The sequence below is a fragment of the Mus caroli genome, unplaced genomic scaffold, assembly GCF_978045245.1.
Source record: "Mus caroli unplaced genomic scaffold, Mus_caroli_1 scaffold_7, whole genome shotgun sequence".
NCBI lineage: Eukaryota > Metazoa > Chordata > Mammalia > Rodentia > Muridae > Mus > Mus caroli.
Window position 1 is genome coordinate 2,762,501 of NW_028227262.1, and position 13,953 is coordinate 2,776,453.

Here is a 13,953-nt window from a genome sequence, read left to right on the forward strand (position 1 = left end):
CTCTTCACCACAGCAGCTCCAGGCTAGCTCCTGTCCACAAGTTTTGCCTTTTTCAGGGTTAGTCTGCAGAGGTCTGAGCTGACATCTTCAAATAGCCTACAGTGTCCAAGATCACTTGTGCTTCGGGGAGGGTCTGACTAGTGTTCCTTTTATGTCAGATGTCCCTCGTGCACACGAGTCATGGCCTTACCCATCCATCACTTGTGGGCATTTGACCTGCTTCTGGTTCTCAAGCTTGTGCGTGGCATTTGGCATGTTTTGCTTTTAGCATGTACACAAAATTGCACGGCTCCAGCACACTTTCATACACGCGCATAACATATTCTCCTTTTCCCTGTTATCTCATGTCCTCCTGACTGTGGTGGCTCACACCTTGTAAACCCAGTGAGGGGGAGACCAAAGCAGCTGGATTGCTGAGAGTTCAAGGTTAGCCTAGGCTACAAAGTCAGTTCCAGACCAACCCATGATTAAGAGAAAACTCTTGTCTCAAAACAAAACAAAACAACACAACTCAAATAGGCCGGAGAGATGGCTCAGCAGGTAATAACATTTGCCACCAACCTGACTTAACATCCCAGGTCTCCACATGGTAGAAGGAAAGAACAAATTCTGAGAAGTTGTCTCTGAAATTCATGCATGTGTACATATACACATGCACACACCCATGCATACACATATGCCATACACATATGCACACACATGGACACATACACACATACATATACACATATAAACACACATGCATACATGTATACATGCATGCACACATATACAAAACATACAACAAAAACATAAATACAATAAAAATTTAAAAATAAACACACGAATAGAATTTAAAAAAAAAAAAAACCTTTCTCTCTAAAACCACAAGGAAATAAAGAAATAGGACTCTTTGGTGGTTTGGAAATATTGTAAGAACACACCAAGAGTTCATTAAGCTGGGCGTGGTGGCGCATAGCTGGGCGTGGTGGCGCACGCCTTTAGTCCCAGCACTCGGGAGGCAGAGGCAGGCGGATTTCTGAGTTCGAGGCCAGCCTGGTCTACAAAGTGAGTTCCAGGACAGCCAGGGCTATACAGAGAAACCCTGTCTCGAAAAACCAAAAAAAAAAAGGAAAAAAAAAAAAAAAAGAGTTCATTAAAGGTCACACAGTCAGCGTCTTGCTTTCTAAGGACATGGTTAACAAATTCTCATTCCTGAGATGTTTTCTCTGAGCTGGCAGGGCTGGGATTCTGGGATTCGGACAGGCAGATCTCCTTAAGGCTCCTGTCTTATGATGGCATCAAGACAGAAGGAAGCCTATGAGGAGGCCTCACCCAGTGTCTGGGGAGCATGGTAGAGTCCAGTTTGCTGAGCATCAAACAAGGGAGGTGGTGTCCCCTGGAGGAAGGTGCTCTGCACAGTCTGGCCGGCGCCCTCCTGGGATGGAGGTGGGTCTTCCTCTAGCCAAGGTCTGTTTGGTACACGCATCGGGAAGTGTCCGAACCCGGCTTACCTCAATGTCTGCCTCCTGATCAGAGTCCTCCAGATTTTTAGACTGGTTTTCCAGGGATATAACCTCAGTTAGCAAGCTACAAACAGATGAAGAGATGGATTTAGTCCTGTGGACTGAGGGGGAAAACATCGTCCAACACGGGAGAGATTTCAAAACTGAAGTGCTGTTCTACTCAGAAAGGCACAGTAAAGAGAAGTGAGGCTCTGCTGCACTAAGCCTCTGTACTCCTGTTAAAAGGCACAAACAGAGAGATAGAGATAGAGGGGGGTAGAGAGGGAGAGAGAGAGAGAGAGAGAGAGAGAGAGAGAGAGAAACTGGTTTGTCCAGCACTGGGACTTGAACCGAGGCACTTGCTTGTGCAGGAGAAGCAAGCACTGAGTTGTAGCCACAGCCTGGACAGTGACGTTTCAAAATCCAAAGGCTGAGTATCTGGGCTTTTATCTGAACTCTATCAAGGACTCAGCAGCGAGTGGGGGATGGTGGTGCATACCTGAAGTCCCAGTACTCAGTGGTAGAGGCAGGAGGATCAGGAGTGCCACGCTGGTTATGGGCTACATGAGACAGGGTCTTAAAGCACACACACAAGAAGAACAGGGAACAATGGACTTTGTGACCGATGGAGGGATTCTGTGCCCCCGCTGAGCTGGTTCCATCTCTATGTAAAACTCACAGGACCTTACATCAAAGAACATAATTGTCCTGTAATACAGTTATACTTTAATTTAAAAAGGAAACTTATAGCGTATGGCATTCGGATCCTTTCTAATGCTTTGAGGGATAAAAAGGTCAGATGCGGATAGGGATGAGTGGACGCTTTGAGAAAGGTAAAGAGGAAGCAGCTAGGAGTGCAGGTCCTCTGTGCTAGCAGAGAGGTTGGAGCTCGGCAGGGAAGTTCAAAGGCGTCAGACATTTATTTCCAATAAGAGCTCCTGTTTGTTAATCATTGACTGTGATTCACACTATGAACCTCACAATATGCCAATGAAGAGGCTATAATCAATAGCTTTTCATACATGAGGAAAGGCAAGCCCTTAAAATGTGATTAATTCACCCCCAAAAAACGAGCCATCAGGGTTCAAGCTCCGCCTCTGGAATGGGGGTATAGCTCAGTTAGTAGAGTGCTGGATTTGCATTCATCAAGACCTGGGCTCAGATTCTGGCGTGAAATAGGTTGTGGTAGCACACACACCACACTCCATAACCAGGAGGTAGAGGCAGAAGAGTTAGGAGTTCAAAACTGCATTCAGAACACAGAAAGTTTGAGGCTAACCTGGGCTGTGTAACGCTATCTCGAAGGGAGCTCAGGAGAGATGGCTCAGCAGTTAAAGGCAGGACTTCTGTCCTCAGCGTCCACAAGGCAGCCCACAACTGCCTGTAACTCAAGTGCCAGGCCTCCAGGGTGTCTGTGCTTACACACACACACACACACACACACACACTCATAAGTAACAATGATAAAAATAGAGAATTATGCACACCCAATGTGTGAGAAATCTCCCAGAGAAGACAGAGAGAGACACAGAGCTCTGACACAGATCCGGGATGTCCACTTCTAACCTTGAGATCATATGGCCTGCTTGCTGTACCAAGCACAGTGTCCTGAGCTTTAAAGCTGGAAGACAGTCTACTATTTTCCTGTGAATCCCAGCATCTAGTGCTTACCTCTTCACTGTGCTTTCTGTACTATGTATATTTTGTATAATGTTGTTGATTCTCTCCAACCAGTCACTGTGGTCGGCTCCGAGTTCTTTCATTTGGAGACCCATCTTTGCATGCCAGTAGTTCAGCTTGTGGGTCAAGCTCTCTGGGATCCTGTGGAAGCAGAACCCTAGTCACTGGGAGGTAGGAAGTGGGAGACGCCTCATATGGCTCTAAGTGGTCTTCCTGTGCATTTTCTATTACTAAAATGGACCAACTGGCCAGTAAACAGGTCTTTAAAAGTTCAGATAAGGAAAATAATTTTGCAAAATATGTCTTGTGTTACTGAGAATCAAACCCAGGGTCTCTCGCAAAGCAAATGCTCTATAGCACACCTACATGCCCAGCCTGGAGTATTGGCTCAGTGCCTTTCATAGAATCTAGGTTTGATTCCCCGCCCCCACATCGTGGTCCACAACCATTCATAACTCCAAGTTCAGAGGATCAGTCACCCTCTTCTAACTTCCTTGGGCACACACACATAGAGTGCACATACATATATGATGCAGGCAAAACATTTTCACACTTACTTTTTAAAAAAGCTTTATATATTTTTCTCAAGGCTAGGGATTCAACCCAGGGCTTCACACATGCACATACTCTACCACTGAGGCCCTGGTCCTAAAAATAGATATATTTGAAATCTCCCTCTATACAGTGAACATTGGCCATTGGGCAATAATAGTGGTAGGGTAGGAGAGGTGTCTGACATGTGACATGCAAGGGCTTACTGGCAGGCCTTTAATGATGACTAGAATAATTTCCATATAGAAGAAGTTATCTGAGACTGTTGACAAACATATCAGTTTTAAACTTCAAATCCAATGACACACAGAGGACCTGCTGGCCCTGCCAGCATTGGCAGCCAAGGACGGGCTGACTCTACTATCTTGCTAGGCAGGGTCAGCCAGTCCCTGTGCACTCGGATGCTGCTTGGTTCAACTTATGCCTAGAGTTTAATCCGTCTTCCGGGCTTTTTCTGAATCCCTTCCCAGGATTGATTCTCTCCCCATCACTCCGTGCTCTTCACTGGGTGTGTCCAAGCTTACGAGGTGCTCTCCTCCGTAGACGGTGACAGCTGATACACTTGAGGGCCCTCGCAAACTAGAGTCACTTCTTGCTCATCGGGTTTGCTTGGTGGGTCCTGGCTGTGCTTGGACTCCTGCTCCAACCCATCCTGGATGAGATGTGAGTGGAGGGGGAGTAAAACAAATGAGTCATCGAGAGAGGTGCCCGATCCTCCAGCCCTACTGGACAGCCTGCCAGAGCCTTGCCTTCTCGTACATGGATGAGAGAAGGAGACAAGCCCTCTGTTCAGCTTGTCAGAGGCTGGGGCAGGCTTTCCAGGATCAGCCTCCCAGGGAAGAGTGGTTTTTAGGCTAAACAGTAGAAATGTACCCAACCGTACACTCCAAAACTTGACACAAATGGCATGGCTGTTCTGGTCTCCTCAGAAACTCAGTGTTAGCCGGGCAAGGGTACGCACCTGTAACGCTGACCCTCAGGAAGCAGGGGTGGGAGACTACCATGAATGTGAGGCTTAGACACTGAGTCCTGGGCCAGCCCAGGCCACATAGTGGGTTATAGGCCATCCTAGGCTACATAAGACGACAGCAAAACAAGAACAAATGAAACAAAACACACAGCGGGGGCCTTGAACTTATAAAACAGGTTTCCTATTAAGACAGTTTGTTGAGCCATGACAACTAAGTGCACAGCATAGATTTTGTTCCAGTGATTGTTAAAAAAAATATGTATGTATGTATATATATATATATATATATATATATATACACACACACACATATACATATATACATTCACATATACATATATACATACACACACAAACACACACACACACACATGGCTGGAGAGATGGCTCAGTGGTTAAGAGCATTGACTGCTCTTCCAGAGGTCCTGAGTTCAATTCCCAGAAACCACCTGGTGGCTCACAACCATCTGCAATGGGATCTGATGCCCTCTTCTGGTGTGTTTGAAGATATCGACAGTGTAATCATCCACATAAAATAAATAATTCAAAAAAAATAATAATACAGCTCTAGGACCCAGGTTCAGTTCCCAGCTTGGTCATCCATGACTCCAGTCCCAGGGAAGCTGATGTCCTCTTCTGGCCTCTGAGAGTGCCAGGGACATACACAGTGCACAGACACACATGAAGGAAAAACACGGATACACATACAATACACAAATCTCTAAAAGTGACGTAGCTCTAAAAAACACTTGAGGCACAACGGAAGAAACCGGAATGCAGAGGGAAGGAGACTATTAGGCTTCTTTATGTGTTAAACTGCTAATTTCTCTAGATGTGATGACAGTATTTTGGATATGTAGAAGAAAATCTTTATTTTTAGAGATACTTTCTGAAGGCAACAGGGACAAACTGTTATGCTGTTTGCCCTACTTTTAAGTGGCTTAGTGAAGTGCATTTATTTATACACACAAAGATAAAGCAAATGCTATGCTTTCTGCTAACTGACATGAATGCTATTTTAAAAATGCCACTGTCAGAACATAACCAATCACTGCTCTGGGCTCTTATGTTCTCTTTTATGTTATTTATTTTCATGGTGAGGGGTTTGAGAGAAATACCATAGTCTATTGTGTTTAGTCCATGAAATTCCTTCTTCCTTCCTGTTCCCCACCTCTCTTTTTTTTCTTTCTTTCTTTGTTTTAGAAAAATATTCAATTCCCTATCATTTCATTCCTATATATGCCAAATGGCCAAAATTATTAATAACCTACCTTAGAACATGCCTCTCTCTCTCTCTCTCTCTCTCTCCTCTCTCTCCCCCTCCTTCTCCATCTCTGTCTCCCTCCCTCTCTGTCTCCCTCTTCCTCTCCCACTCTCTCTCCCTCTTCCTCTCCCACTCTCTCTCCCTCCCTCTTTCTTTCTGAACTCTACTGTAAAATAGTTCTTCTTACCTTTGAAGAAGTTTTTTAAGCAAAACTCTCCTGTGCTTCAATCAAACAAATTTAAAGCGGAAAGAAAAGTTTGGGGCGGGCAGAACAGATTATTTCCTCACCAAAAGCCCTGCATCGACCCCAGCCAAGGCCACAGGCTCCACCTCAGCGCTCCTCAGAAACCCAGTCTGCACCCTCAGGTCCATCCGAGGCTTGGGAATGCTCTCAGCCTTCGTTCTGGTAGCTCACAGATGTTTATGTAGCTCAGTGGATTAACCGCTGTGCTGTGTCTCCTTATTTGCACAAGAGCCTTTAAGGTAGACTTTGCCATTGAGTTCAAAGAGTTTGAAATCGGGTCAGATATAGATTATCTGGTCAGCTCCTCAGTTCGAAGGGAACCGCCTTAGACAGAGAAGGTGTACAGGGAGGTGGAAACAGAAACCACAGCAAGGCAGCAGCAGCCTGCGCAGGCCCCAGGAGGAGAAAGGGGAAGGATTCCCACAGAGGTGGAATCAAAGAATGAACGAACTCTATTGGAAGACTTTCTGCAATCTGAGGATCATTTTACACATAACCTCTGCTCCAGGGTGACCTATGCCAATTGTAATTGATTCTCACAAGTAAAACCAGCACATAACCCATTAGGGGGAGGGGAACGCATAGGAAAGCTAGGATGACCCCCCTACGTGGGATGGGAAGCAGTGCTGTCCCGGGCCTGTTTCAGTGTTACACCTAGGAAGAGAAAACCTTCGGGCATCCTTTTCCTGCTTTGAGACACAAGGTGGGGTCCTTTCTTTACCTGCCATGACATTGATGTCTCTTTTACTCTTCCTTCTTTTTTGTCTGTCTGGGTTTGGTTTGATTGTACCTAAGGCTGACCTTGAACGTCTCCCTCTCCCATCTTCACCTGCTAAGGGCTGGGATTACAAGCGAATACCATTAGGCTCACTTTAGCTTACCCGTTTTTCAGTGTCCGTCTTGTAAAGGGAATCGGTCTGTAGGTTTTCAGAGGGTTTGTCTTTTTCATCTGGTCTGTCTGAGATGTGGTCCATTTCTGAAACTTCCCTTATCAAATGCAAACAACACAAACAAATCAAACAGAGGTAATTACTGTATAGTAGGAATTTAGACTGGTCCTCTGCCCTACCCAATTCTAATGGAGACCTATAGAACACACCTCAGCTCCAGGTATATCTGCTACCTTCATACTGACTTTGTCCTGTGTGAACAATGCTATATACAGTACATTTTGTAGAAGAGAAATAGAAAGGTTGCATAAATATTTGTTGGCTGAATCCATAAACTATTTAACAATGAGGTCCCAAATTCCAAAGTGCTGCTATTTGTGTTTATATTTACTAAAGTGTGGAAAAGATAAGCAGTAAGCATACAGGTAAGGGTAGAATCTCAAAAAATCTACCAAAGGGAAGATGGGCAGAGAGGACCAGGTCTGTGATCAGACTATGGGACAAAGCCCTTAACAGGAAAGACGCTAAAATCTCCTGGGAGGTGGGCCTCTGGGTGTGTTCTGGAGGACTGTCTTGACTGAGTTCATTGGGCTGGAAGACTTGCCAACTATGGACGGAGCCCTTCCCTGGCTGGGCTGAAAGACACGTCCACCATGGGCAGTGCCATTCCTTGGCTGTGCTGAAAGACCCGCCCACTGTGGGCGGCACCCTTCCCTGGCTGGGCTGAAAGACCTGCCCACTGTCGGAGTGTATAAACAGAAAAAAGACACTGGACAGAAGTACAGATTCATTGCTCTATGCTTCCTGTGTATAATGGATGCAATGTGACCAGCTGCACCAGTCTTCTACCTGCCTGATTGATCCACCAAGATGGACTTTGCCTTGAACTGTGAGCAAGATAAACCTTCTCTGTCATGGTTGGCTTTTGCTGTTGTTTTGTGTTTAGATTCAGCAACAGGAAAAGAAACTAAGACATACTGGCTACCTTTCTCGTTGTTGGGATAAATTCCTGAGAACGAACAGTGAGGGGGACAGTCCACCGTGGTGGAGAAGGCATTGGGGAGAGCTTAAGGCTGCCTGCTCACACCCAGTCAGCAAGTAGAGAGAGACCAGCTGTAAGGGAGCCCAGCTCCAACCTCTAAGGCTCACCCCCAGTGACAGGCTTCCTCAAGCAGGTCTCACAAAGGTTCCCCAGTCTCCAGAACAGCACCCTCACTGGGGACTAAGAGTTCAGACACACATTTTTACTTCAAAACCCATTAATCACATCTGTGAATATTTAGTTCACCCACAACATTCTTTATTCTTCCACAATGTGTATGATAATCATGCAGGTTTCCACAGGTCACTATAAATATGAGTATATTTGTATACATTATTCTGAATTTTGAATTTCCTTTGTAATGACCTATTTGGAGTCCATTTCATATTAGTACATGAGGATTTCTTCATATGTATGACTCTGTGTTGGGGTAGTATAATTTTCTATTTCTCTGTGTGTGTGTGTGTATCCATGTTGGGTGCACGTGGGTGCAGAGGTCAGAGATCAACATAGAGGTCTTCTTCTATTGCTCTTCATTTTATTTTTTGAGCCAGGGTCTTTCACGGAACCTGGAGCTCACTGTTGTGGCTGCACTAGCTAACTAGGCAGTCCCCTAGGTTCCCCCAGTCTCTGCTTCCCAACACTGGGGTTTTACAGTAAGCACTGCCACACTGTTTTATGTGAATCCCCATGCTTGCACGACCAGCACTTTGCCAACTGAACAGTCCAGGAAAATAACAATACAAAGCAGTGCTGTAATGGGCATGCTCCTGTCTGTGTGCTACGTGTGGGAGCCAGCACAGTGACAGGCAGTTCCTGAACCCTGCCTTGCTAAACGTTCCCAGACTGCACTTTGTTTATTTATCGCTACTGCTTTGGCTTTTGTAGACAAGGCCCCATGTAGTCCTTTTGAACTATGTGGCTGGGGCTGGCCTTGAACTCCTGGTCCTGCTGCCTCCACTTCCAAATGCTGGGATAACAGGCATGCACCAGTATGCCTGGCTTCTCACCCGTGCTTCAAAGATGTGGAATTGATTTACATTCCTGGCAGAAATGGTGACTGAGCCACGGCTTCTTCCAGAATTGTGTATTTTTAAAGATCCTGTTCTCGGCCGATCTGATGTTTAAGCTGGAACCATGGTTTGATGTTAATTTCTCTGGGTGAGTGAAGCAGAGAATCTTTGCCTGTGTGTTCACAGTTTAGTCCTGTTCTTGCCTGTGTGATAACGGTCTTAGAGGCCCCGCCTATCCCCTACTGGGTTGTCGTTATTTTACTAAACTGCATATATGTGACACATACACACATTTTAAAATGAATCACAACAACCTTGCAACATATGTCTGTAGTAGGTCATATCTGTGGACCCTGAGCCCAAAAGTGGGCTGGGGACTTGTCACACCTACCTTACTCTGGTGGTATGAATGAGAAGTCCCTGTATCCTTAGTCATTTGACTACTTGGTCCCTTATTGATGGTGCTGTTTAGAAGGTTTAGGAGTGTGGCCTTGTTGGAGGAAGTTTGTAACTGGAGGTGGACTTTGAGAGTTCAAGACTCCTGCTGTTTCAAGATGTGAGAGCCCTCAGCTGCTGCTCTAGCTCCTGTCTGCCACCCACTGCCTCTGCTCCACCATCATGGACTCACCCTCAGAGAGGCCAAAAACGTTATTCTGTAAACTGCCACTGTCCTGGTGCTCTATCACAGCAAGAGTAATGAATGAATGTTCATACATAGGAAAAGGTCCTGGCATTTATAGGCTATGTAAGCTATCTTTAATCCCAGCACTTGGGAGGCAAAGCAGGCAGATCTCTGTGAATCCAAGGCCAGCCTGGCCTACTTAATGAGTTCCAGACCAGCCAGGGCTACACAGTGAGACACTATCTCAAACACAATCAATAAGCAACAAAAGTTACCCATTGGATCTGTGGTTGCTGATAATCACACGATTGTGTAACTAATGAAATGTACCTGTGCATTCTAAATGGCTACGTCTTTAGCAACTGTAGATAAGGGGGGCAGAAGGAATCTACAAGAAACAGCCAATTTTCTAAGTGGAAACTGGAGTCTTGCCAGCTCTGCTGCTGATGCCTGGCTCACACTATAAGCCTCACGAGTGGCCCATAAGTCTACTCCGGTAGTGTCTTAGTCAGGGTTTCTATTCCTGCACAAACATCATGACCAAGAAGCAAGTTGGGGAGGAAAGGGTTTATTCGGCTTACACTTCCATACTGCTGTTCATCACCAAAGGAAGTCAGGACTGGAACTCAAGCAGGTCAGAAAGCAGGAGCTGGTGCAGAGGCCATGGAGGGATGTTCTTTACTGGCTTGCTTCCCCTGGCTTGCTCAGCCTACTCTCTTATAGAACCCAAGAATACCAGCCAAGGGATGGTCCCACCCACAAGGGGCCTTTCCCCCTTGATCACTAATTGAGAAAATGCCTTACAGTTGGATCTCACGGAGGCATTTCCTCAACTGAAGCTCCTTTCTCTGTGATAACTCCAGCTGTGTCAAGTTGACACAAAAATAGCCAGTACAGGTAGATACTTATGAGTTAAAACTAGATGAACTGGAGAAGAGAATGTCCACCCTGATGCTGAACCGATGTCTCATGACCAGTCTCTGGCTGAGGCAGGTCCCAGACATGACTCCGGTGAGCTCAGCCCTACTTACTCCGAACCTTCCATCATGCTGACATTTTGGAGATCACTGCTCTTCTCAGCCAGCTGAAGTTCCTTCCCAGCTGTCCCCAACTGCAGAGACATCATGTCTTTACTGAGGGTTGCTGGTGTGAGAGCTGCCACTTCAGTGCTGCAAGGAGAGAGACAGGAATCTGTCAACAGGATCAACATTCCTCTGGCTAATTCTTCCACAGAGAAAGCAGCCTGTTTTCAATGCCGCCAAGATGGCTGTCCATTCTATGAGACCCCAAAGCAAGCTCTTGAGAGTCTCTGTTCAAATATACAGGGAAAGGATTTGTGTGTCATTGTCCCCAAGGATGCAGTTCGTGTCTAAGTCGATAAATCACCCTTAAATAGGAACATCATAGAGAAATGTACAACAGCCATGTTGGGGTTAGAACTCTCCATGTCTGTAAGTTATTTCTGGTTATATAGCATTCACGTTGCAAAAACTAGAAAGCAAAGTATAAAGCCACTAGTATTTCAGGGTTAAATAACCAGAAATGGTCTCCAGAGACATCCAGATGTAAGCATTCACCACTGAGATGGCTTGTCCTATCGCTCTCTGTCTTTAGACCTCCCGTGTGTTTCCCATTGCTGACAACTGTGTCATTTCTAACTCCTCACTAGTATAATACATTAATGATACACTGATGTAATACATTCTCATTAAAATGGCCCTTGGGCCCCTAGCTTCTCAGGCTACTTTCCTAGGACTGCAGTTATTAAAATCAAAGTGGGTATCATACAGATTCTTTAGAATTTAGAGAAATATTTCTAAATTGAACTTCAAAATAACAATAAACTGTATATAGTGAGGTCCAGGAGCCAGGGCTAATCAGAGAAAACTTCAGAAAACAAAAAAAGTTTGTATGAAAGACCTTGAACTGAAACGGAATCCTTTGCCAGAGCAGTAAGTGCTCTTAACCAAGCTCAGCCACTTCTCCAGTCCCCACTCCCAGATTGAAGCTCTAAAGGCTCAATCAACACCACCAGCAGCTGTGTGTGATCCCTGCCCTTCCCTTTGGCCAGGTGAGCTCACTAGAGAGCAGAGAATCCCGCAAGCGATGAGGATTAAAATAAAGAAAAGGAATGCAAAGAAGATCCCAGCGGCTTACATCTAAAGTCCTAATGCTTCTGAGGCTGTGGCAGGGGGATTACCTTCAGTTTGAGGCTAGCTCAGGCCAGCCAGGGCTACAGCTAGAGGCCCTAACTCCAAACAAACACACAGGCAGAGAAGGCTGAGACAGAAACATGTGTGAAAAACTTTAAGAAGGTGATAGAATGAGGGCTCTCTTGGTACAGAGAGGCAGATCTCTGGGTCTTGCTAGCTAGCCAGCCTAGCTTAATGAATCCAGAGCTCCAGATCAGTGAGAAACTGTCTCAAAAAAAAAAAAAAAAAAAAGCAGGTTTTTGAGAGGGCTATGTAGGTAAATGCACTCACTGTCCAGCCTGATGACTTGAGTTCGATCCCCACCCCCGCAACCTGCATGGTGGAGAGAACTGATTTCCACAGAGGTCCTTTGACCTCCGCATGCACACATGTAAATATCGATGGATTTTAAAGAATTAAAAGAAAAGTGGGTAGCAAGCAATACATATCCGCACACTCACATGTGCACAACAGAAAAGGAAATTAATCCGTGTTATATTAACTTCGCATGACATGGTGGTAGAAGTAGTGGTAACAATACTGATTACATACTCAAAGCGCTTTCGCTTTCCTTAGTAAGGCATGTTGGTTACATTGTTTCCCTTTGGTTTGGTAAGGCATGTTCGTTACATTGTTTCATTCAGTCTTACCCTGTGGGGAGGTAACAAGCCAGAGCTTGACCGTTCCTACTTTTACATTAGGAAACTGAGAGCACTGATGACCTATAATTTGTCCAAAGTTTCATTGCTAAGATATAGTGGAAGCAAGATTTAAACTGTCAGTCTGCTTCCCAATTGCCTCTGCTTCCAAAGGTTTGGCAACAGCCTGCTGACCTCCGAGGCAGCCCCACCTTCTGTAGGTAAATTCTGAGTCTACACAGCCGGATGAAGTACAGTACTCTAAGCCTGGTGTGCAACGCCAGTACACAGCTCTGTGCTTGCTGAACACACAGAACCTCCCATCCTGCCCAGCCTCACTTTATCAGTACACAGGGAAGTCTGGGAATTTCTCCCTATACTACCCTATTTTTTGTTTTTACTGGTTGACCTTCAAGGCTTTTTGGAATTAATCAACGAAACTGAGTGAACCCTTGTTCTTTTCTCCTCATGCCACAAAAACATTTAGAATCAACACTTTGAAAGAAAAATGTGTCTTCATCAAAAGGAACTGATCAACTTTAAAAGACAGCCTCTAGCCCATCCCCTGCTGGAGAAGTTGGGAGGAGCATGACTTGAATAATCAGGGAGGCAGCACATGGAGGGGCCCACATTCTTCTGATCTTGTTACCATTTGTACCTCAGAGTTCCCTGGGACTTTTGGCTGGTGGCAGAGCCTGCCCTAGCTCCTGGGGACGAGAGGCCTTGCAAGTTGTTCCACACCTGAGGAAGAAAGCTTGCAGTTGGGCCTGCTCTCTCTGACATTCTACTTGGAACCCAGCATGCGAAGCTCCTAACTCCCTCCCCTGAGAGGGAAGACAGCAGTGTCCCCTGCCTATCTCTAACCTGCATCATCATCAGCTCGCCTCTTAGCCTTCTGGTTTCTCCTCTAGGGCTAGAGCCATCTCCCATTCTGCCATCTCTTCATCCATCAACTGGCCTCAGGCATACAGTGACCTGGGGTGCTCTGACCTCAGCTCCCTCCACCACACACACGCTTTCAACCCCACTGTCTTTTGACCTTGGAGCCTCCAACTTCCTCACCGATGCTCCAAGGCCTCCCACCCGGGGGAGCTGCTCCTCTCTGCTCTGCAGAACAGTTGGCAGTGGTTGCAAGCCTATGGCTCTGACCCTCAACGCCCACACTTCCTCTTTTGTTTTGTTTTGTTTTGTTTTTGTTTTTGTTTTTTCTAGACAGGGTTTCTCTGTGTAGTCCTGGCTGTCCTGGAACTCACTTTGTAGACCAGGCTGGCCTCGCACTCAGAAATCCGCCTGCCTCTGTCTCCCAAGTGCTGGGATTAAAGGCATGAGCCACCACCGCCCGGCCACACTTCCTCTTGAAGT

General features: G+C 45.9%; 1 protein-coding gene across 1 annotated transcript in view; it reads right to left on the reverse strand.

Annotated features, from left to right (window-relative positions):
• Positions 1 to 13,356, reverse strand: part of Smco2 (single-pass membrane protein with coiled-coil domains 2) — a 22,986-nt gene extending 9,630 nt beyond the window's left edge. The window contains exons 1-6 of the mRNA XM_021165535.2: positions 13,250 to 13,356; positions 10,793 to 10,930; positions 7,076 to 7,181; positions 4,241 to 4,368; positions 3,156 to 3,305; positions 1,494 to 1,569 (exon numbers count right to left, since the gene is read on the reverse strand). Of these exons, the coding sequence (XP_021021194.1) occupies positions 1,494 to 1,569; positions 3,156 to 3,305; positions 4,241 to 4,368; positions 7,076 to 7,181; positions 10,793 to 10,887 (555 nt within the window). The 5' untranslated portion in view covers positions 10,888 to 10,930; positions 13,250 to 13,356. The remainder of the gene's footprint in view (positions 1 to 1,493; positions 1,570 to 3,155; positions 3,306 to 4,240; positions 4,369 to 7,075; positions 7,182 to 10,792; positions 10,931 to 13,249) is intronic.
• Positions 13,357 to 13,953: the final 597 nt, after the last annotated feature.